Consider the following 24,283-nt stretch of genomic DNA (forward strand, 5'->3'; position numbering starts at 1 on the left):
AAACATGAAAATATTTTTTGTCATTATATGGTGACAAAATATTGCCCTTTCACAATTATTTTATTACCATTTTGCCTCACAGTAGCCTATAGTTTCAAAAATACATAGATTTTTTTATTGTGTATTTTAAATCAAAAACGTATTTTATGATTTATTTTTGAATACATTGTAGCATATCAAGATAGTAGTTTGGGACAGTATAAAAATATCAGAATATGCCTTTATATGTACATTTATGAATTAATTAAAAAACTTAAAATTCTATTCTGAATGAATCCTAGATGTGAATTTATGATATTTGGACTTGATGCAAAATATAAATATTTATTTTTGGAAGAATTAAGTGCCTCTAAATGTTTTATTTTTCTTTGAGGTGATTTTCGAATCGGCAGATTCAGCAGTTTTCCCGCCGTCTCCGTTTGTCTGTCAGCAGCTTTATTTGAGGAAAGCAGTTATCTGGCTCATCCACAAATGAAACATGGGTTTCTTAAAACAGTTAGACGTCGAAAATTTCAAGTCCTGGCGAGGAAAACAAACTATTGGCCCATTTAAAAGGTTTAATTGCATAATTGGCACTAATGGATCAGGTAAGTTAAGTTGCTAATTAAGGTAATTTGCGTGGCTAATCTTATAAAACCGTTCGCTACTGTATATCGCTAGCACAAAATTAATTAACCTATTAGTAATTTTGCTAAATAACTTGCATTAATTAAACGGTTAACGTGCTACATATGGTTTTTGAAGAAAAATGTCCAATATTTTTAACGTTAACTTAAGAGATGGTGTCTCTGTCTACTAATTGTATATTATGTCTCTTTTTACGTTATTATTTTGAATAGATTTTGGAAAATCTAATGACATGAAGGTTCTTGAATGGGAAAGAGTGCGATGAATTACATTTAATATTATTTATGGCGCCAAAACATGAAATATCAGGCATATGGGTGATTCTATAATGGCGGGTAACTTACATTTGGGGTCCGAAGTCATTATTTTTTTCAAATGGTTATATTTTTTATTATTTTAATTATTTGTTACTCATTGTTATGAATTACAAGATGTTACAGTCCATAATAATTTATTTAAAAAGTGTCTTAAATAGCTGAAAATCACAATTTCCATCATGTATCAATGTCTAATCAAAATATTTTATAGTACTTTTCTTTTGGTAACATTTTGTTCATTTTATTTATAAAAGCCCTAAATACTCACTTATTTAATTCTGCAACAGTAAATTATTTAAAATTAATTTTTTTCTTAAAAAAATGTGTCCATGAATCTTGCGTCAACTGTTACTGTACCATATTTTCCATTTAAATTGGTGGAATTATCTCCCACAACTGTGTTAAGATACAGAAAATGATGTCACTTTCCCTCACTGATCAGATCTGAAGCACTGAAAAGTATGTGTTGTCTCTGAGAAAATATTTTAATCTAAAGAGTTATTTTGTAGAACGTCAACTCTGTTACCACAATATCAAAAGGAAAACAGAATTTATTACTGATCACACATTGGGTTATTTAAAGGTCTTTTAATTATGTTTTCATTAGTGTAATGTGCTCTTAACATTTATGCCAGCAAGTGGAGTTTTTGGCAAAAATAAAATAAAATTGTCAAACTCTGTTACCAAGGTAGAATAACAATGTTGACAATAGTGTAACAAAATTGACAGTCCACTGGATAATACTCTCAATTCTGTTACTTAAAGGGTCAACTCTGTTTATAAATAATTTTCACACACAAAAAAAACTATAAAATTGTTGTTTAAAATCTCATAAACATTATTGTGATATTGTTGCACCTTTATAATATTTCAACAACATTTCTTTTTTTTTTTTTTTTTTACTGGATATTGTATATAAATATTTTTTTTTTCATTTTTAAGGTATACATCGATTGTTGGAATGTAAGGACTGGTTGTCTAATGAAACAAGAAGGATTTTTCCTCTTATGATTTATTGTTATTTCTGCACATTGCCTAATTTGTCTGTAACAGAGTTGACAAACAATACCATAAAGACATCTATTTTTTCATTAAAAGTAAAAAAAAAAAAAAAAAAACGAAGTAATTTGTGTTTGGCAAGCACTAAATTATTAAAATTTTATATGTTTTCAATAAAGAATTTCTGTTAGTGAAAAGTCTATTTTCCTTAACTTTCTGAAATGCCAAATGTATCTCCAATTATAGAATCACCCATATAAGATGCAGAATTATTGATATATAACGTTATATCATTGTATTTTAGCATTGTATAAAATATAGCATGAATACCATATAAATACCTTGGTATCTTCTCATACCATCAGTGTACCACGGTACCACCACAGTGTAATAGCAGCAAAAATATGAATCGTGTAGATGTTTTGCATGCTAAAGTTTTTAGGAGGCATCATCAGTATTGATTATAATTATTGATTCTTGTTGTTGTTTTTTTTCAAGGCAAATCTAATGTCATGGATGCTCTTGGATTTGTGATGGGAGAGAGAGCAGTAAATCTTCGTGTCAAACACATCAGAGATCTCATCCACGGTGCCCACATCGGCAAACCCTCGTCCACCTTCGCCAGCGTGAGTATGATATACTGTGGAGACAATAATGAAGACATGATCTTCAGCAGGCGCATTTCAGGTGAGTGTGATTGAGCTCAGGCTAAAATATATGATTGATCAAATTTAATTGTTTTCTGTTGGTATTATTCATTTTTTATAGGGGAATCTTCTGAGTATCGTGTGAATGGTAAACAGATCACTTTGGCGAAGTACACCGGAGAGCTGGAGAAGATTGGCATCGTGGTGAAAGCGAAGAATTGTCTGGTGTATCAGGTGCTTCGGTGGTCAACATGCTGTAGCATTTGGTTATCGGTCTTTATGATAATTTATAATGTTAATATAAATTCTTACAATGATCATCAGGGTGCTGTGGAGTCAATTGCCATGATGAATGCCAAAGAACGAACAAAGATGTTTGAACGAATCAGCAGCTCCGGAGAGCTGAGCGCTGAGTATGATGCCAAGCTGGTGGCCCTGCAGAAAGCCAAAGAGGACACACAGTTCCAGTTTAACAGGAAGAAAGCAGCTACAGCTGAGAAGAAACAAGTCTTCAAAGATAAGACTGAGGTATTAAACTAAAGACCTGGCAGATGTCAAAATGCTTACATCCTCTTGACAATGTATTTGTCTTTATCTTGTCAGGCAGAAAAATACCAGGCGCTGGTGGATGAACACAGAGAAAACAAACTCCAGCTGACCCTCTTTCAGCTTTTCCACAATGAGAAAAAGATAGACGCACAATCAGAATCACTGAGGGACATGCAGGATGCTGCAGCGAAGCAGAAGAACAGCCTGGACGTCTATGAACAAACTGTGAAGGCTCAGAAGAAAGAACATGGGCGCATGAATCGAGAACTTCAGCAGTTGGAGAAGGAGATCAGGTTGAGTCACTGGCAATGCATTTTGACTGGCAGTGTCTTAAAAAATTAATTAAAAATGATTAAAATATGTAGATTATAATTTGCAAAAATGGTTAACTTCGTTTTTAACAATTCTTTTTCAAAAGTTTTTTCAATGCGCATTCCAATTAATCTCAATCAAACTGCAGTTCGGTTATTTTGATTAGGTAAAAAAAAAAACTAAAAATGTTAGCTAACTAACACAATAAAACAATAAAAACATGATTTTTGAAAATTAAAAAAAAATATTACAAGAATTATCACAAAATGTTCATATATATTTATATGTTTATATATATGGATGCACACACACATTTGTGTATATATATTTATATTAGTCTCACTGTGTAATGTCTCTCGCAGATCTCAGGAGCAGATCCTCAATCAGCAGAGGCCTCAGTACATCAAAGCTAAAGTGAACACCTCCCACCACGAGCAAAAAGTGGAGGAGGCACGCAGATTGCTTCAGAAGAACCAAAGTCAGCAAGCCAAAAAGGAGCAGGAGCTGCAGGAGCTAAGGAGTGAGCTGGCTGAGCTGGAGAGGGTTTGGAAGGCCTCTGAGAGACAGATGGAGGAAGAGGCGGCTCAAAGAGGAGCTGGAGTGCAGCTAGAGGAGAGCCAGGTTATAATTAATGTTTTGTGAACAGGATCTCTACGAAAACAACATAATTGCAGATAAAATAATAATCACCGAAATAAAGTGGGACTGAATATTATCTGTTGAGGTTGTATGGAATGGTAAAAAGTAACATGAATGGTTAATATATTTTTTTCTCACTGACATGTCATTGATTGTATCAGCAGAGTAGAAATGTTTTAATAGTAGAAACTGTTTTCATTTGATATTTTCATAATTAGGGCCGATTTTGAATAGGCTGATTGTAAAACATCTAGATATTTTATTTACATTTAGATATACCTGTTACACACTGTCTTGATGCAGATGGAGCGGTACAAGGAACTCAAAGAGCTGGCCAGGAAAAAGGGAGCCGTTCTAAACCAAACTGCAGAGAAGCTGCACTGGGCGGTAAAAGCCGACTGCGAGAAGCTCCAGTTTGACCTCAGGAGGAAAAGTGAGATACAGGTAGGCTTCAGTCTTTCTGCTACATCATGAAGATATATAACACATAGCCTACACACAAAAATGCCAAAAAAAAAAAGGAAAGTGGCCTTAGGTGTGATTAATTTAGCGTATAAATGATTGTTTGCAGGCAAATATTAAACACTCTCAGACTCGTTTGGAAGATTTCAGCAGAAGGGCAGAGAAGCTGGAGGAGTTCGTCAACACTACTAGGTTTGACTCATGTACTTCTTGGAAACTAGGTTGACCTCATGTACTTCTTCATTAATAAGAGCTGAAATTTTACACCTTGTGGCAAGTTTTTTTTATTGACAGAATATTGCAGTAACTGAATTCTTCTTCTTTTTTTTTATTAACATGATTCAGTAGAGCTGTCAGAGTCACATTACTAAATAATAATAATTACATTATTATTATTATTATTTTTTTTAAGGAAAGCTCTTGAGGAGCAGCGGCAGCAGGAGGAGCAGCTGGCAGAGGAGCTGGCGAAGGGCTGTGTGCGAATGGAGGAGGTGAATGATGAGCTTGCTCAGGTGCTGACCAAGCTGCAGAACGCTCGTCTGGACAGCCAAGAGAACCGACGACAGCAGAGACGCGATGAGGTCCTGGAAAGCCTCAGGAGACTCTATCCTGATACAGTGGTACTGGAACAATCAACTTACACAGACCTCTAATTCAATTAAGCATGGGGTTAATTGTAACACTACAAGATTTAAATATTTTCACAACAAAATTTACAACATTTCGTATTGTTTCCTTACCATACCATCTCTATATAGAGAAAAAAATATGCCAAAATTCAAAAATCGTTTCAAGATTTTGCTGAATTTCTGCACTTCCTGTTGAAACCCAACAGGAAGTCGGCTATTTTGAATCATCTCAGCAAATTTTGTGCCGTTTTTGACATTTTCCAGCATTGTATTTCAACGAACTCCTTCTAGAGATTAATTCAGATCAACACCAAATTTAGTCAATGTAATCTAAAGCCCTTTGTGATGGTAAATTTAGAACATCCTGAGTTTTCAATGAAGGGTGTGTCCGTGATGGCCTGACAAATTTCGATGTTTTGCCATGTTATAACTCAGCCATACAATGTCCAATCTTCCCCAAACTTCACATGTTTGATAAGACTTTCCTGAAGCGATCTACATGCCCATATTTAGTTATAGTCATAGTCATATAGTCATAGCACCACCTGCTGGCAACAGGAAGTGACATGTTTTACTCCGTAACAAACTCCTCCTGGAGATTTAATGACATGAAAATTATATTTTGGTGAGTCTAATCTGAAGCCCTTTGTGATGTTAAATTGCAAAGATCTTGAGTTTTCATTAAAGGGAGTGTCCATGGTGGCGTGACAAAGTTCGATGTCTCGCCATGGGAATTAAAGTTGTTGTAACTCGCCCATACAATGTCTGATCTGCCCCAAACTTCACGTTCAGTAAGAGTCCGTGTGCGAGGGCCCTTTCAATGCTGCTTGCAGCTTTAATGTCAGTTGTTTTTTTATCTCAAATATCTTGGTGGGTCGTGAAATAGATTATTCTTGTCTAGGTGGGTTGTGGAATGGAAAAGTTTGGGAAACCCTGCTCTAAACTATGCAAAAATCTGGTGATGCCTCTGTCCACACGCAGTATTCAAAACAAGTAACAGAAAAAGATGAAGAGTTCAACCAATCGGAGCGTTTTTTTTCCTCCAGTCTTGAATTTAAATCATTTCTGTGTTCTATTTCTCTTTGGCTCTGTTTGTGTGTCCATGAGTCTGGGTGCTGAGAGACTCAGTGGAGTGTTTATTGTCTTAACCCTTTAGGCGCCAGGGTTTTTTGGAAAAAATGCTGGATTTTGACATCAAGATTTCAAAAGCTTGTGGCTTGAAAGGGCTTAAAGATAGAGATCTACTGTAAATGAGAAAAATGTTGGGCATGACCGAAAGTTTGTGTGGGGTGTAAATATACTCATCTAATTTGCATATTATGACGTCATCAGGGGCGGCCCTCTTTTCATAATTTCATAATATTTAGGAAATAGTAGATATTGAATTGATGTTTGATTTTTTTTTTTGTTTTTTTTTTTTGTCTTTTTCTCCTCATTCCAAATAATCAGAAAAGAGGAAACCAACAATAAAACAGGAGAAAGTACTAAATTATTACTATATTACTATACTATATAGTAGTAAAACGCATGTGAACAGTAGCCTACTTTTTGATCAGTTCATCAGTAATATTCAGGAAATAATAGATATTGAATGGATGTTTGAACTTATTTGCATGTTGTTGTTGTTGTTGTTGTTTTTTTGTCTTTTTATCCTAATTCAAAATGATCAGGAAAAGAGGAAATCAACAGTAAAACAGGAGAAAGTAGTAAATTATTACTATATTACTGTGCCATAGTAAAATACATGTGCCTATTTTTTGATCAGTTGACCAGCTATCTGCCCAATCAGGTATCTATGTGACACAGTTTATAGTTCTTGAGAGTATGGTACCTCTCATTGCATGGCACAGCGCACAGACATACCCCACACACCGCACCTGTACTGTCTGCCGGCGGCCCTTAGAGCGCGCGATCAGAACAAACAGCGCAATCTGGCCGATTATGAGAGAGCAACAGCTCTCCTATGGACACTAAGACCACGTCCACCCCTGTCACCCTCATCCCCGTTGGGCAAAGTGTTGAAATGATCACTTGTTTGTGCTTTGTGAACGATCGCGCCTTGCGCAGCGGCACCGTTGCGCGGAAAAGATGTACCGGGAGAAGCGCGATCATTAGACGGCCGATCGTCATTTCCAAAAGGCAAATATTCCCCTTCAGAGTCAGAATCGGCGAATCACATTTGCAACACATCCTCACAGTACAACATTTTATTAGCCGTTTGGCGATTTTCTCTCACAAATCTCACAATTTACTCAGACGCTATGAACTGAATTGCTTCCGCATCAATGACACGATAGCTCACTTACTCTGCTATTTCCTCGAACAATTTTGGTCTAGAATCGAAGTACTACATGTCTGCCATCTAGTGGAAGGGAATACAAATGAGCCATTACACCAGATTAGGAACTACAGCCCATTTCATGAAGTATGACGTCTTGTCGCAATTTTGCGTCTTTGGCGCTTAGAGGGTTAATGTTGTCTTTGAATGTCATCATTCAAAGCATTTCTATCTTCATTTATTCAGTTACAGTTATAGCTGGATGCTTTTGTCCATATTAGGGATTTCCTGGAGCGTTTTGAGCTCTATTTCTTTTTTTTTTTTTAGCTCTATTTCTTCAGTAATTAATATGTGGATTTTCTGCGTGAGGGCACCCTCAGGCGTTCAGTGTGAATGAAACAGACTGTAGGAGCCAAATGTAATTTCTTTAGCCACTAGATGGCGGTGTTGGATGGGAGGAGTTAGTGTACCTCATATGATATTTGAACCCTCATGGTTGTGTGTGTGGGACAGGGTTATTATAGTTTTGCATTTTTCATTAGTTTTTATTTTTATTTCGTTTTGACTTTTTGTTTTCAAATTCAGTTTAATTTTAATTAGTTTTTAAAGTGAGTTTGCTAGTTTAGTTTAGTTTTTATTTTTTGAAAATGCTTAGTTTTAGTTTAGTTTTTATTAGTTTTAGTGTTAGTTTTAGTCTTTTTTTGTAATTTGGGTTATTTGTCAGGGGCAAGATTCAAAAAGGTCAGAAAAAGTATTGTGTAATAATAACTCAACAAAACCATTATACAATTTTAGAAAATATTTATTCAACAATAACACCAGTACATAAAATGTACATATGGGCACAAATATGTATGTAAACCGTCTCCGCAGTAAGTGCAAAATGTGTAAGTGACGTACGTGTGCCAAGAAAAAAACAAAATAGCCAACAGACTAAAGAAGACATACATGAACCACATGTATTCAACCCATTTTTGAGCCACACAAGACATTTCTGTCCAGATTGTCAGGGAGCTCAATCTGAGAAAAGAACATAACTAATAAAAATAAAAAATAAACTTGTGTCCCGACAAGTTCCAACATGGTAAACAAAATAATGTAAGTCCCTTGCATTAATGAATCAGCTGTTTAAAATACAGCTTTTCAAATTTTTTTAGTGTGGGTGTGTGCCGTGGGTGTGTGCGTGAGTGAGTGTGCATGGGTGAGAAAGAGAGAGATGGCTTTACTTCAGTCAAGCAATAATTTCTTATTGATCTTGAGAAAAACTCGTTGCTCCAGAGATGTAGTTGTTCTGTTTCTCAGGCCAGATGACAGCAGTCCACACAAAGAGAAGATGCGCTCCACAAAGGCTTGTGAGGCAGGGGCACTAACGAGATCCAATGCCACAGGGGCAAGTTTTGGATACACAGCTTCTCTAGATCTCCAGAACTGCAATGGTGTCTCATTAAACACTCCCTGTTTGACTTCACAGAAATACTTCTCCATTTCGATCAACAGACTATCGGTCATATTAGGCTGATTTGTGGAGGACACATTGACCTCTATACGGGATGCAAGGAAGCGGTATTTCTGAAGGACAGCAAGAGGGGCTCCTGTTGGAGTTTGAGTGGCCCTTGCAGTAGCACCATCATACTGAGAAGCAACTGGTTGATACCTAGCTGCCAGGTTCTGCACAAAGGACTGTGCTTCCCTCTTCACTGGCACTGTGTCTGGTGATTGAAGAACCAGCGAAACACTTGGATCCATTAGGCAGGCTCCTGCTGGTGTTGCATCAAACTGTATGGAATCCGGGCTAAGAATGCCAGCAAAACGTTCTCGCAAGGACTTCAGCAGTACTTGAGCTAATTGCTTTCCAACAGCAGTCATCAGCAAGTGTGCCTCAAGGTTGAGCAAGCATGGCACTACTTGTGAGAGTGACTGACTGTCACTCTGAAGCTGGTCTGAAGCTGGTCCTCTTACAAAATATTTTACCACCTTCCACTGCAAGGCACTTGCTTTTATCTGACACACAATCATATTCAAAGTAATCCCAAATAGGACTCTGCCGCCTTCTTCCAACTTTCGGTAACGCCATGATGCCATGAAATGTCGGAATTTCTGTTTTGGGGGGTGGCTGATCAAAATAATTCCTTTGTTAATAATTCGTTACACAGAACTTTATTATATTAAATATGATTCACACCTTCACAAAATGCACATTTAACACCCTATACAAAATTCACACCGCATTGAAATTCCTTCACTGGGTCTGTTGTTCAAATTCAAATTGGGAACAAATTCTTCCCAAACTAAGTTTTTGCCAAATCTTACTAAAGATGCGCGACTGTTTGAGAGTGTGTGTGGGTGCGATCGCGAGTGAGCAAGAGTGTGTGTGTGTGTGTGTGTATGTATCTGTGTGTGTGTGCACGAGTGAGTGAGCATGTGTGAGTGTTTGCACGTGCGATCGCGAGTGAGCAAGAGTGTGTGTGTGTGTGTGTGTGTGTGTGTGTGTGCGAGTGAGCAAGAGTGTGTGTGTGTGTGTGTGTGTGTGTGTGTTGCTTGAGTGTGTGTGTGTGTGTGCGAGAGTGTGTGAGCATGTGTAAGAATACCTCTTACAAAATCCACACGCCGTACCAAAAATCTACACGTTCTAGAATTCACACCCTACAAATACCACAGCTGTACAATTTTCACACAAATTTACCCTATAGCCTACAGTCAATAGCCTACTCATCTGAATTGAAGCAGCAAACATTCAGTGTAAAAGTAAAAAAATTACATAACATTATTTTATATTTGAATCACAGCTTATATAGTGTTTTGACATCGACAACCACAACCAAAAAGTGCATTTTACCTCAAACTTGCGACTAGTTAACTTTCTAAAGAAGGCATAATCGCTTCTCAGGTCAACATTAACACACTGACAAAATTATATTCAGAATTTAAAATATTTTTGTGTCACTTTTTAATGTTTGATTGAAGGTGTTCAAGAGATGGAGATACCAACCTTTCGCGAACTTTCAACGTCGAACAAAGTCGTTCTCATGGAGACGCGGTGTGCACGGAGGGGAGGGGCTGTGTGTGTGTGTGTGTGTGTGTGCGCGCGCGCATGTGAGAGACACATGAGTGACAGAGAGGCGGAGGGAGAGCAGGGAAAGGAAATGCAGCTGAACGAATACGCTGCATGTTCTAAATAGCGTTAAAAAATTAAAGACCTTGACAAAGACGAAAACTAAGGACATTTACTCTATAATTTTATTTTATTTTAGTTAGTTTTGCCAAACACACATTACAGTTTTAGTTAGTTATCGTTTTTTTGTAATGCCTCGTTTTTATTTTTATTTCAGTTAACGACCATGTTTTTTCCCACCTAGTTTTCGTTTTTTCGTTCGTTTTCGTTAACGATTATAACCTTGGTGTGGGAGGGTTCTTACCATATCCTAAGAGCCATTGAACCATGAATACACATGATTGTTGGCATGGACAATGACTTTATTTCCAACTTATGCGTGAAGAACATCTTACCACCTGTTCCTGGGTGGATAGGAAGCCACTACACAGACGTTACAGTTGTACATTACATTGCACTAAATAATGGCCAATCCATAAAAATAATACGTCTCTCAAAAGAAATTTGAAGTAGACGTGATAATCTGTTTTTATACAGTTTACAAAAGTGTAGAGTTTTAAAGCGTAAAAAAACCTGTGGTAAAAAAAAAACAGGTATTTATTGAACCGTGGGCTAACTGTATTGTTGCCTCCCTACTGTTTACTCCAAAATACTGTATAACAGGAATATCCCAAACTGAGTGCAGACCCTGAGTACTAGCCTATGAAAAATAATTTTAAACATTAAAACAAAACTCATCTTGCTGCCCTAAGTCTTTGAACTGTTGTGCACCTCAGCTACAGATATTATAGTTTTATGCATCTTTTGGCATTGGATAAAAAAAAAAAAAATTCTGCTGCTGGTTTCTTGACTCTTTTCAGTATGGGCGTCTAGTGGATTTGTGCCAACCCATCCACAAGAAATACCAGGTCGCTGTCACCAAGGTGTTTGGCAAGAACATGAATGCTATTGTTGTCACGTCTGCGACAGTGGCTCATGACTGTATCCGATTTCTGAAAGAAGAAAGAGCCGAACCAGAGACATTCCTGCCTATTGACTATATAGATGTAAGTGATCAATGAAAGCCCTTCAAAATGAGAAATTATGCTTTTATTTTAATTTACATTATTTTGTTTCAGACTGTTTCAACATCTTTTTATATGGTTCCATTAGTGAAGAGTGTTCTTTCCCCATTTGTGCATCAGGTGCGGCCTCTGAACGAGCGTCTGAGGGAAGTGCAGGGAGCCAAGTTGTTGGTGGATGTGGTTCAGTGCGCTCAAAATGCCCCTCAGCTGAAGAGGGTTATCCAATATGTGTGTGGGAACACCTTGGTTTGTGAGACTCTGAAAGATGCCCGTCGCATTGCCTTTGATGGCCCTGAGCGCCTTCAGGTGAGTGCATGCCACCAGATCACCAACAATTTACGCCAATCATATTGACTGTTATTGATCCTAAACATCTATGGCATGTTACATGTGTAAAATGTCTTCTTTAGACGGTGGCTCTAGATGGCACTTTGTTTCGCAAGTCTGGGGTGATTTCAGGAGGCTCCTTGGACCTGCACAGTAAAGCTCGACGCTGGGAGGAGAAGGATATGAACAAACTGAAGGAAGAGAAGGATCAACTGTCATCTGAGTTGCGTGTAAGTGTCTTTGATCACTAATAGAAATATCTGACAGAAGATATGCAGTGAAAAATAAAAAAATTCTCATTGCATTACGGAACCAAGTAACTTCCAGTGCGCATGTGCTGGTTGTTTAATATGCAGCTGTATGGAGCAATATTTTGGACCAATGAGATTTCATTGTGGGTGGGGCTACCTTGAATAAAAAAATTCTCATTAGTATGGATTAGATTTATAATTTTTGCTTTATTGTGATATAATGTATGCTAATGTTGTTGAATTATGTGCAGGCCCTGATGAAGCTGAAGCGTAAGGAAGTGGATTTAAAACAGATCAGGGCTCAGTCTCAGGGAAACCAGACTCGCCTCAAATACTCCAACTCAGAACTGGACTCCTTACGCAAGAAGAGCATCCCAGCTTGTCAGGCTGCAAGTCACATACTCTTTCTCTCTATACATTTTTTTCATGACTATTAAACAGCTCTGATACCCTTATGTAAGACGTGTGTGTGTGTGTGTGTGTGTGTGTGAACTTTAGGAGATTTCCAGACTCAGAAGTGAGCTCTCCAACCTCGAGGCCCAGATTGAGATACAGACTGAGAATGTAGAACTAAAGGATAATGAAATGAAGGCTGTCAGAGACAAAATTAATCAGGTTATTTCATTTAAGTGTAACATCATCTCTTGCAGTGTTCTATGGTCATGGAAACCTGGAAATATCAGTGAGTTTTATAATTGTTTTCAAGCGCTGGAAAAATCTTTCAGTGAACGACCAGTATAGGCTTTTTTCAGGGATTCAAGCCAATAATGACAGTAAGGTGGCACAGATGTACACCAAATGGCTATGCAATGGTGATAATTTAACAGTATTTATTTTTGATATTTCAATATTTACTTGAAAGGATCATGTGACACTGAAAAGTGACACTGAGTAATGCCTGCTGAAAATTCAGCTTTGCCATCACAGGAATACATTACATTATAAACTTGGCTGCAAATTCATATTTGGAAGTGCAATCTCTAGAAAATTGTCAAATTATCTTTCCTTCATACATTGTTCTGTTTATTTCTTTCATCTTAGTTGGAGGATGTTGTGTTTGCGGACTTCTGCGCAGAGATCGGTGTGGCTAACATCCGTGAGTATGAGCAGGATTATCTCCGAATGCAGCAGGAGCTTGAGAAGAAGCGGTAAGACCTGCACAAATAGAGCCTGCCTATATTATAGCTGTGGCCATGTGTGCATTTATACAGTATAGCATGAAATATAATGCAAACTAATTCTTGCTTGTTAAATCTCCTGATTGTCCAGCTTGCAGTTTGAGTCCCAGCATACCCGTCTAAGTACCCAGATAGAATACGAACAGGCTCAGCTGGAGAAACTTGTCAAACAGATGAAGAAGATAGAAGAGACCATTGGAAAAGAGGAGAATGTTGTTATCAGCTTGAAAGAGGCAAACACATTTTTCAATTTATTTTCAGAGAAACAACAGGGAAATTATGGGAATTGTGTTATGTTGGACTGGATAGATAAAATGGTTCTGACATGTTTGGGTTTTGCTGTTGTTTTTTTGTACTTTTAGTATTTGAAGTACTACTGTCTGTTTCCCACATCTCCATTAGGTGGAAGACAGACTTTTGATAGCTGTGGAGGAGACGCAATCAAATCTCATCGACCTGAACAACCAGCTGTCAGAAAAGACAACTTTAGTTAAAGATGCCAAGACAGAGCTTGACAAGACTCTTAAAGGCCTCCAGGAGAAATCCAAGTGGGCATGATAATGGTTGATCTGCAAAACAATGCTTAGACCATTGTTGATTTTATTTATTTTATTTATCTATTTTTATTGCTTGTGTTTGTCCGAAGGGTGCTGGTGAAACTTCAGAAGGAAACAATCTGCGCTGAGGCAGCTCTGGAACAGCTGAGACTGGGCAAACACAACCTGCTGCTGGCCTGTAAGATAGACGGCCTCCCGTTGACACTGATCTCTGGAGCACTAGATGACATCAGTGACATACAGGTGCAAACAGAGGGTCGAATCTACTTGAAGCAAGGCAGCACAGATTATTCCCTATTATTGTTTTGTCATTCTGCTTTTAAGTGTATTCAAACTTTATTGCAGCTGGACTCGGAGTCTCAGAGCATCAGCACTCTGGACATTTATGAACGAGAGGCGCAGATGGTGTTTGATTATTCAACACTGGACAGTGGCCTTAAGGTGAAAACATGACGCTAAAACTGTCACTCACAGCAGTCGTTCTTTTGTGGGAGTGTTGTTTTGGATTTTATTATGTGTATGCAGGCCCTCACTGAAGAAGCCCTCACTGAAGCTGAGTTGGAGAAGCTCAAAGAGGGCGTCTCCTCTTTGGAGTCCATGATCATGATGTCCAGAGCTCCCAACCTGAAAGCTCTAGAGAAGATCAGAGAGGTGAAGGACAGCTTTCGGGAAGTAATGGATGGTAAGGGACAAATATACACAAGTTTTTATATCAGGGTGTGGACTACTACTAAAATTGAAGACTGAAGTTGAGTCTCTTAGACTGTGATCTGTCCTGTGACATACAGTTTGGCTCAACTGTGCTCAGATTCAGATAAAACAGTGGGAAGTTAATAGGACTGCACGATAAATTGAAATGAAATCGCAATTGCGATTAGGCAAAAGCTGTGATAGTCATGGACATCTTGTCAGTGAAGCACGGTTCTGAGAGTAGTAGTAATTTCTCCATCCGAAGGCCAGAGGGCACTCTCGTGCTTAAACTCCAAATACGCCCTGCAGAAGAAATCCAGGAAATCCCTATAGCCATAGCTGAATGAACAGAAGATTGAACTGCTTTCTTTGATTCAATGTGACTAATAAACACAGGACTACGACAATATATGATTTATATGAGTTCTTATTATAATTATTCTTATAATTTTCATTATAATAAAGTATATAGTGCAGTGCTAATAGACAGCCTTTATCACTGCTTAGAATACTATGAAATATACTGTGTGCCTTATTCTGTGTAAGAAGCCATATCATCTCACAGAAGGATTTATTTCAAACACTCGGTTGACGTTATGAAGTGAGTTTGGAGTAAAAACATGTTATTAAATGTGCGATATTGCGTAGCTTGTCAGTGAACTACTGCTCTTTGTAGTAAATGCTGCTCCATCTGAAGGCATGTGATAGAGATTTACTACTAATCACAGAACCGGCTTTACTGACAAGATGCACACGACTATCGCATTCGATTAATCTTGCAGCCCTAGAAGTTAATGACAAATCAGTCTAAAATTTGACCTAAAACTAAACATTGTCTCAGTTGCAGTGTTGTAATTATTTGACCTTTTGTAGGGTAGAACAGAGTTTTTTCATTTTTAAATTATGCTTATTATAAATAAAAGTAGTTTGTCTTTTATATTTTGTATTAAACTAAAGTAGTAGTTTACTACTTCAAAATATAAATAGTAATTGCATTCTACCCCCATTTAGCAAGTGTTTTATAATAATAATATATTTGGGGAGTGGGAAGATTTTGGTTCAATGTTAACAATTGTTAACTATTATAACCCTGATTTCAGCTTAAGTTTGTTGTTGTAACATCCATAATTGACACAAAACCATACTCGTTTGTGTGCTTTTACCCCTTAATGATCATAAACCCTCTATAAATCAGCATTTGAGACCAGCACACACACCACTAAGAAATGCAGTCAGGAGTTTGAGCAAGTGAAGTCCAAACGCTTCCATCTCTTCAGCCGGTGCTTTGAACACGTGTCTGTCGTCATTGACCAGATCTACAAGAAACTCTGCAGGAACGCCAGCGCTCAGGTCCATACTTGACTCTTACTCATTCATTCAGTAACTAGTTCATTCATTTTATTGTTGTATCACACTTTGTTTGTATGCACATGTCCTTTAGGCTATTCTAAGTGCTGAGAATCCAAATGAGCCCTACCTGGACGGCATCAACTATAACTGCGTGGCTCCTGGGAAACGATTCATGGCCATGGACAACCTGTCTGGAGGAGAGAAGGCCATCGCCGCTCTTGCTTTGGTCTTTGCCATTCACAGGTGAACAACCACTTAAACCCATTGACAGATTTCTTGTGAAGTAATATCTGACTATATATAGACATGTATTTGCCGTTGGAGAAAACTCTAAAGATCATCTTTGTTTCATTTTAAGCTTTCGTCCTGCCCCGTTCTTTGTGCTGGATGAGGTGGATGCTGCCCTGGACAACACAAATATTGGCAAGGTAAGACGAGCCTCAGTTTTTTTTTTTAAAAAGTGCTGTTCTGATATTTTCTATCTGCCGTGATGGAGAGACATCGGTTTCCATGCAGGTTACAGGATTTTTCCGGATGATGTCCAGAGAGAGCTGCCAGATCATTGTGATCTCCCTGAAGGAGGAGTTCTACTCACGGGCAGATGCTCTTCTTGGAGTCTATTCAATGGTATACACACATCCACACATTCTTGCTCTGTAACACATCAATCTCATCACTCAAACTCAATTTAGAAACCCCATTAAATCAAAGTTTTGAGACTAGGTGGTCCATGTTTATTACCTTGGAGGTCATTTATATACTAGTGGTCTTTTTTGATACATCTTATTCAGATCTTAATTGTCTCATTTGTCATGCACCTCTTTCTTTTTTTTACTTTTTTTTGCTTATGGTCACAGTTTGATGAATGCATGTTTAGCCGTCTGCTCACCCTGGACCTCACCCCATACCCACTCAATGAGGAGAAGGCCACAGACAGAGAGAAGGACAAATGATGGGTGGACAGCTGATAATGAAGGATAAAATATTCATTGTTAAAGTTAAAATTAATTCAAAATATCTAAAAGACTGAATGTTGAACTGTTAAATTGAATTACCTAAAGATCTCATCATTCAGCAGGTTTGAGCTGTTTTTATATTTTGTATTGACATTTGAATGTTGAAGAGTTTATTCTGTGATGCAACTTGAAAAGTGTTTTATGTTAAAGAAGTGTTATGTGTTATTGTTAAATGCCAGTTTACATTTGTTCAATGTGGAACATGATTTTAATACAGGTTTACAGTTTGCATTTGTGAAGGTTTCTGTCTTTATTAGTCATTGTGCAAACTGTACACTTTGACCTGCATCTGTCACTAGGGTGGGGTTTCAGCAAAACATCAGCCCCTGTTACTCTATTCTCTCTTTCTTTGTCCCTGCTTCTCTTCTTGTCTCCTGAAATATAAAGCTTTGCTTTCCTTAGCAACTCCAATGGCATCTTACACCGTGGTCATTGTCCCTCTGAGGAACAGTCCTACCAATCTGGATGCGTTGCGTTTCTTCCTCTGGGTTAGTTTGTTTTTTCTTGTATGCTTATTTGTTGTGTTTTGTTTCTTAGTTATGCTTTTAGTTGAAGTGATTCAAATATACAGTAACTGAAGTGACTGTATATGTTGTTAGATGAACTAAACGTATTCACGTTGTTTAGAAAGGGGTGACAAGCATAAATTGAGTCATGTATGTACCAGTTTAAATGGTATATTAAGTTTGTAATCTCTTAATTTTCAAATTAGATTACGATTTGCACCAGTATTTCTTTCAAACCAACTATTCTCAGATTCACAGATGTCAACTATCACAGTTCATCACGACATTCCTGTCCAGCTCTGAGGGGAACATTCAAAGTTCACAGCTACTTAACACACATATTGTGATCTATTTTTATTTTGTTTACTCTACACAACGCAATTGTGAAAACTTTTTTTGTTTTTTTTGTTTTTTGAGGTAGCTATGGAAACAAACACTAATATTGTTGCTGATAATCATGCAAAAATTTCAAACTTTTTTTTTTAAACATTTTTAAAATGTAAGAGCACGAGTTTTATTTGCAGGTGAAGAAGATGAAGGACTTGGAGAGGGAAAAGGATCTTTTGTGGATGGGATTGCAGGCTTTAGAGCAGGTGCGAGAGAAGTTATGTTCCAACCTAGATAATGCCATGGAAGTGCAAGACAAATTCAGCAAAGGAGAGATGAAAAAAGTGAGTTTTGTGTATCAACTTGTGTGTTTTATTTTTTTATACCTACTTTGGGTTTAATGTATTTTCTGTGCATCAGGTGTTTCCAGACACCCCCGCCCTACTGTTGGCTCGGATTCACAGAGTGAACAGGACCTTGAGGAATCTATTGTGTGACTCCAGGAATCCCACTGTTCCTGCAACAGAAGGTTATTCCTTTAATAATACTGTGCACCAGTTCCTGTAAAAACATTTAGGTCACTCTTCATTGTCACTTAAGTGGTAAGTAACTTAAGTGGTAAAACTATAGAATTTTTTGTATTGAAAGCGTTCTACCTTTTTGTCAGGTACTGAAGGACACAAGCCCTCTCCTGCCTGTTCAGAAGAAAGTGCTTGTTTTTGATCAGCTATTTGTTTTGATGTTCTGTTCTGTATTGCATTTGTGCTTGCAGAATGTATTCTGCACTGAGTGGATTGAAATAATAATTTTATGTGCAATAAAGGAAACTTTCAAAAACGAATGGTATACAACTAGCACACCGCTTTGGATGTTTTATTCAAGAATTCAATGCACTTGACTTGACCTTCAATTTCCAGAGGAATGAATTAACTGAATATAGCAACCACAAGTTTTTGGTATGATTGGATAAAAAATGCAAAACACTTATTTATTTTTGCAATGATAACTTTATACATGCAATGAAATGAGATCATGTGAGAACTAGCGTGTTTTTTATGTATAATTATTTCTTCACATACACTGGCTGCCAAAAGTTTGGAGTTACTAAGATTATTTTAGGTTAATTGTAAAAAATTTTTTAATGAAAAAGGAATTATCCTCAAAAGTGATAGACATTAAATTTAGTATAAAAAAATATTTAAATAAATTCTGCTTTAAGAAATTCTTATTCATTAAACAGTCCTGAAAAAAATATATCATGGTTTCCACAAAATATTAAGCAGTAAAAACTGTTTTCAGCATTGACAGTAATGGTCACTGGGAGTGTTTCTGTTTGTAATGGTTTGTGGCTGCTTTGCAGAAACCAATGACCTGCAGATGACTGAATACAACATCTGGACTGAGCCTGGCTTGTCGGATGGTAAGATGGCATTCATCACAACCAAGAAAACCAGTTGTAATTCTGAATTAAAAAAAAATTGATTAAACAGGAAAAGTGGCTGGAAATTTTCAGGCTCAGCAAGTGCAGGAACAACCTCCACCAGAATATGAGAGAAGCGCTGATGGTAAATAAGTCAAATCTACAGCATTTTCACCTAAATATGGGTTTCCATTAATAAAGACTTAATTAGGGGAAATTAGAATGTGTCATGAATTACTGTAAGCAAAAATCCACACCATCACACATGAAATCCAAATCGAATTGAAGTTGGATTAAGGCTGTGAACTGATTTTTTAAACAGATGAAACCAAGTGAACCATTGTTACCAGCAGCCAGAAAAGAAAACGGAGTTCACACAACGCTCAGGTGTACAACCTCTATGAAGTACACCCTCAAGAGTACCTTCAGTCCATTAGTGATGATGAGGAAAATGAGGACGGATTATGTTGAGGAGGCATCCTCTTTGTTTTTCTTTGACCAGAAAAGCAGCCCAGGTCAAGGTCAGGCTCAGCAAGTGCAAGAGCAGGCTGATATGCCGTTATACCGGAGAGAAATCAAACATCCTTGTTGAGAATGAGACTGACCCTAATCAAAAATGGCCCTGACTGAAGAAACATTTGATATTTTCCACTTTAGAGCAAAGTCTTCTGCAGGACATTAACTGTGCTGTAGCCGACAGTGGTCTTCAAGAGCTTCATTCAAGTCAACCTGAAAATCATCAGAACATTTTGAGCCAGTATAAAGTCGATTGCTCGGTGAGGGAGGATTTGGGGCGGTCTATGATGGGAAACGCTTGGAGTGATTTTATCTTGAATATTTAGCTAGCAAATTGTTTTATCTCTGTCCATTTCAAGTCCTCTTTGTGTATGGTATGCTTTGTCCACTATCTAGTGCTCTTGACATGTCTAAAATGAAGACATGTCTGAAATTGTAACAATTTTTTTGTTGTTAAACAGGTGGCAAATATTTTGCCAGGAAGATGAGGAACATGGTTTGCAGCAACATTGTAAGTAGACTACTACTTTCACAGATTTAAACTGTAAACAGTTTATCCAAGACTGGACTGGATCCATATTTAGTACAACACTCCTATCTAGCAATCCTAAAAATGATCTTTCTTCTAGCCTGGTGATCCTGCACCTCTTCCATTAGAGGTCGGCCTGTTACTCCTGGTTAATAAGGATTCTAAAGTTCCTCAGGTCATTGAGCTGCTGGACTAGCAGGACCGGCCTGACCAATACATCATGGTCCTGGAACGCCCCTCACCTTGTGAGGCACCTTGTTGAGCGTTGTGGTGGCAACCTCAGTGAGGATGTAATGCGGCTGGTCATGTGCTGTCAACGTGGAGTGTTTCACCACGACATCAAGCTGGACAACCTCTTGATCAGTCCTGAAACTCTTGAAGTCAAGCTGATCGACTTTGGATGTGGGGATCTGATGAGGGAAACTGGCTCTGACATCTTCTCTGGGGTATGTATTATTCATTAGATGTGTAGTTTAGGATTCCAGTGATGAATTAAACCATATCTGACTATTTTGAAGCTCACTTATCAATCAAAATGTCTTTCCTTCAGGCACAGCAGAGTATCTTCTCCCGAATATGACATGGAGGGCAGGTACTACGGGAAAACAGCTACCGTATGGTCACTGGGAGTGCTCCTGTTCGTAATGGTGTGTGGATGCTATGCCAAAAACAAGGACCTGCTGGAGTTCTCCAGTCATGATTTAAGCCACAGAATTTGCCTGATCTTCTGTCAGCTGATGGGAATGGCCATTCCATGCCTTAGTGTCTTTTGGAGCTGGAAAGCCTTGGTAGCACCTGGACAATCCCAAAATGCCTTGCCACCTGTCATCGTGGTCCCAGAATTAGCAGCATAGTAAAAAAAAAAAAAAAAAAGTATATCATTACAGCATAGTAGTTATTGTGCAATGCCTTGGTAGCATCTGGTGCCTTGGCTTGAGGTGGTACCATAGCAGCATATTTTAACAATGTAGTTAATTGTAGTTTGAAATAATATCACTCAGAAATGTAGCACACTTTATGCATTTATTTTATATATAAAACTGTTGTGACATTTTTCCAAGAAAGCATAGCTTGTTACACTGTTCTAAATGTTACATGATGTTGAATAAATGGAAAGTCCTGATTTATCAGATGAAATATTTTGCTTATATCATTTAGCATTTTTATTGTTCAAGTATGTAAATGTAATTAAGATAATTTTCTCTTTAGTGGGCCTCAGCCACCCAGTGGAATGTAATAGAGTCAAAAAATAATACATAATAGTAAAAATATTTCTCAGCAGAGGAAAGTCGTCGAGTCAGATTGCATTCATTCATTTGATTGTGTTATTTTAATAAGATGTTTTTCAATGTCACTTTTGCGACTGGCTTACGATATGTGTCGAGACTTTTATTTTGAAGAGTAGTTTCATTGTGTTGGTCTTGGCGCCGAGTTCAAGCGTCGCTTACAGGGTACAGTGCGCAGATGAAAGGACGCGCGTCCAGAATGAAATCAAACTGATTGTATGAGAGTCATGTTGAGGAGAGCGAGCAGCGCGTCGCGGCGGAGCAGCGCGTCAGGCTTCGATGAATTCGGCTTTGCTTTCAGTAAGAAAAGAGAAAAGAAACTCCAACACAGATATCATGACTACAGGTAGATGTCTTTTAATATAACTTACTTGTTCAGAATTCTGTACATTTTCATAAATAACTCTATTTCGTAAGTCAGTTCACATGAGTAAGTGTAGTCACTTTAATAACTATGTTTTCCTCAGTTATCCTCAGCCTAATCCAGTTAAAGTGAAGGAACTGTGTGAATTTCTCAGTTACTGGAATGGATCCAGTTTTATCTGCAGAAATCAGGTGTGTATGTTTCTCTATATAACTCTATAGGTTGAGCACCATTTATTAAAATTAACCCAATTTAAATCTTTACATTTTTTAATCTCTTGTCTTTAGAGAAATACATCTACTATAAAATACTTTTCATATCAGAATTATATTATAGCAAAACTTGTGTTGGACAAATTACATTGTTGGATTTATTAAAATAGCTTCCTGTCAGAACCTGTGGTAATTTTGAGCACTTTCCTTTTTCCTCATTTCAGATTGAGAGGTTTATTCGTATTGGTATTCCTCCAGCAATACGTGGACGAGTTTGGAAATGCCTCCTAAATCTGGACAGTCTCAGAGCTGCCAGCTCTTTTGATTATGAGGTGCAACCCCATCAATATATGTATTTTTATTACTGTGCAAAAACCCATTTTACCTTGTAGTAAACCATTTTGATTGTTTACTTCAGGCATGTCAGGCTGAGATCCGTAAACCTCTGGTTGATCTTGGAGTCAGTGAGTACAGTATCATCCCTACTATAGACTCTCTAGTGGACACAGAGAATGAGATCAGCAGCGGACAGGCATCAGATCTCCACAGTGCTGACCTGACACTCTTCAAACAGATCGCCCTTGACCTGCGTGAGCCTTTGGATGACCACTGAAATTGCATGATATTTTCCATACATTCATTTGGACTATTTTGTTTACATTAGTGTGAATATTTTGGGGGTTTTTGTTGAAGAGTAGGTACAAAATTAATATATATATATTTCTGTATAAGTATATATGCTGTACATTTTGGCAAGTAATTTATAAAATGTGTCAATTTTTAAGTTAGTTCTTTCTGCTAAAAACTATGGTTGACTGCCTCATTTTTGAAAGAATGGGGCAGTAATTTGGCTCAGATGGCAGTGTTTTTGTTTGAATTTGGCCAATATTCTGAAAACCACATGGGGGCGCTGCATAAACACTTTGCCTATATTCTTGCACATGGACTGTATGTTAATGCATTTGGCCTAAATTTTAACCCAAATGCACCAAGGCACTGGGGATCAAATATATATCCTTGGTGTTGTTGGAATCATCTTTTGAGCTACAAAAGCCTGAAATACTTCTTATTTAATGACTACATTATTACCAACCTTTTTTGACTTTTTATGTGATCTTTCTAGTACTTTTTGTATATAGAGGTTGAAATGTTTTGGTAGTTCAGCTGATAGTTCCATATTTGTCTATGTAGGGAGGTCATTTCCGACCCATCGCACTCTGATGGGGGACCGTCCGGAGGCTATTGAGGGCCAGGCCAAACTTTTCCGAGTTCTTACCGCATTTGCCCGATATAATCCCCAGATTGGATACGTACAAGGTAATGAACTGCCTTTACTTCCACAAATGAGGTCACTGACATTACTGAAATCTTCTTGAACTTTGCGTCTGTGCTTTTACTGTTTCTGTCACACATTTTTAACTTCAGTATATACTGAGGTTTGGTCTCAAGAGGGCAGTCAAGTGCTATCTTGTTGCTATTGCATGTCATGGTCATAATTTTGTTAGCATTTTTTTCTGTGGAGCTAATTTAGTTAGTTTGCCCTTGACATTCAGGTCACAATGGGAGTATGTGATGCCTCAAGGTTTGTTTTTTTGCTCAGGGATGTCCTATATAGCTGCTGTGCTCCTGATGATCCTGTCTGAGGAAGAGGCTTTCTGGGCTCTGGTTGCTCTGTTAGAGAAGCCCAAGTATCTCTCAGAGCTCTTTGATTCTTCTCTGAAGAAGTAAGACCTTCAGCTGTACACAAAATGCATAAATAAACACTTATTTTACAAAGGTTTACTCAAGTTACACTAAAAATATCTGTTGATAGAGCTGTTGGAAGATTTTGGATATATAACACACATGAGCCAAGTTAATGTTTTTTTTGCAAATGCCAGTAATTGAAAATAGGCTACATATTGTTAGGTTAGTCAACTTTTTTAAAAATCTATTTTAATCATTAATCAATTTTATTTTTAGGATTCAGCATCAAGCTTTGGTTTTTCATCAGCTCTTGAAGCACAGGAAACCTCTGCTCTTCCAGCACTTGGTGAGAATTATGGTGTACTTAAAATAAAAAAACTAAAAAAAAAAAACATTTTAAAAATAAACTCAATAAAAATGTTAATTATTACAT

The 24,283-nt window shown here is 37.6% G+C and overlaps 3 protein-coding genes across 5 annotated transcripts in view; all 3 read left to right on the forward strand.

The window, feature by feature from the left end:
• Nucleotides 1-229: 229 nt before the first annotated feature.
• On the forward strand, nucleotides 230-17,335 carry LOC306868486 (structural maintenance of chromosomes protein 1B-like). Of its 2 annotated transcripts, none has more exons than XM_079414676.1 (25): nucleotides 230-587; nucleotides 2,442-2,630; nucleotides 2,712-2,824; nucleotides 2,915-3,118; nucleotides 3,194-3,432; nucleotides 3,814-4,072; nucleotides 4,394-4,534; nucleotides 4,662-4,744; nucleotides 4,965-5,172; nucleotides 11,432-11,617; nucleotides 11,756-11,941; nucleotides 12,046-12,192; nucleotides 12,465-12,602; nucleotides 12,712-12,828; nucleotides 13,255-13,361; nucleotides 13,483-13,624; nucleotides 13,794-13,939; nucleotides 14,038-14,191; nucleotides 14,294-14,389; nucleotides 14,474-14,630; nucleotides 15,834-15,988; nucleotides 16,080-16,231; nucleotides 16,347-16,416; nucleotides 16,505-16,615; nucleotides 16,846-17,335. In XM_079414676.1, the coding sequence occupies exons 1-25, from the start codon at nucleotides 479-481 to the stop codon at nucleotides 16,939-16,941; spliced, it is 3,705 nt and encodes a 1,234-aa protein (XP_079270802.1). In that variant the 5' UTR covers nucleotides 230-478; the 3' UTR covers nucleotides 16,942-17,335. The 2 variants fall into 2 exon arrangements, with proteins under 2 accessions (XP_079270802.1, XP_079270803.1); XM_079414677.1 differs by having other exon boundaries at nucleotides 391-587; nucleotides 2,442-2,569; nucleotides 16,846-17,241.
• LOC306868487 (suppressor APC domain-containing protein 1-like) lies at nucleotides 17,128-21,587 on the forward strand. Its single transcript, XM_079414678.1, has 7 exons — nucleotides 17,128-17,492; nucleotides 18,035-18,181; nucleotides 18,258-18,366; nucleotides 19,198-19,257; nucleotides 20,235-20,284; nucleotides 20,403-20,748; nucleotides 20,853-21,587. The coding sequence occupies exons 1-6, from the start codon at nucleotides 17,415-17,417 to the stop codon at nucleotides 20,496-20,498; spliced, it is 540 nt and encodes a 179-aa protein (XP_079270804.1). The 5' UTR covers nucleotides 17,128-17,414; the 3' UTR covers nucleotides 20,499-20,748; nucleotides 20,853-21,587.
• An 80-nt stretch (nucleotides 21,588-21,667) lies between these two features.
• LOC306868465 (uncharacterized protein) overlaps nucleotides 21,668-24,283 on the forward strand; it is a 39,444-nt gene continuing 36,828 nt past the window's right edge. For both annotated transcript variants that reach the window (XM_079414642.1, XM_079414643.1), the window contains exons 1-7: nucleotides 21,668-21,934; nucleotides 22,056-22,143; nucleotides 22,389-22,496; nucleotides 22,583-22,754; nucleotides 23,356-23,481; nucleotides 23,765-23,888; nucleotides 24,127-24,196. In XM_079414642.1, coding sequence (XP_079270768.1) covers nucleotides 21,807-21,934; nucleotides 22,056-22,143; nucleotides 22,389-22,496; nucleotides 22,583-22,754; nucleotides 23,356-23,481; nucleotides 23,765-23,888; nucleotides 24,127-24,196 — 816 coding nt within the window. In that variant the 5' untranslated portion in view covers nucleotides 21,668-21,806. The remainder of the gene's footprint in view (nucleotides 21,935-22,055; nucleotides 22,144-22,388; nucleotides 22,497-22,582; nucleotides 22,755-23,355; nucleotides 23,482-23,764; nucleotides 23,889-24,126; nucleotides 24,197-24,283) is intronic.

This window comes from Barbus barbus (genome assembly GCF_936440315.1).
Source record: "Barbus barbus genome assembly, chromosome: 50".
Taxonomy (NCBI): Eukaryota; Metazoa; Chordata; class Actinopteri; order Cypriniformes; family Cyprinidae; genus Barbus; species Barbus barbus.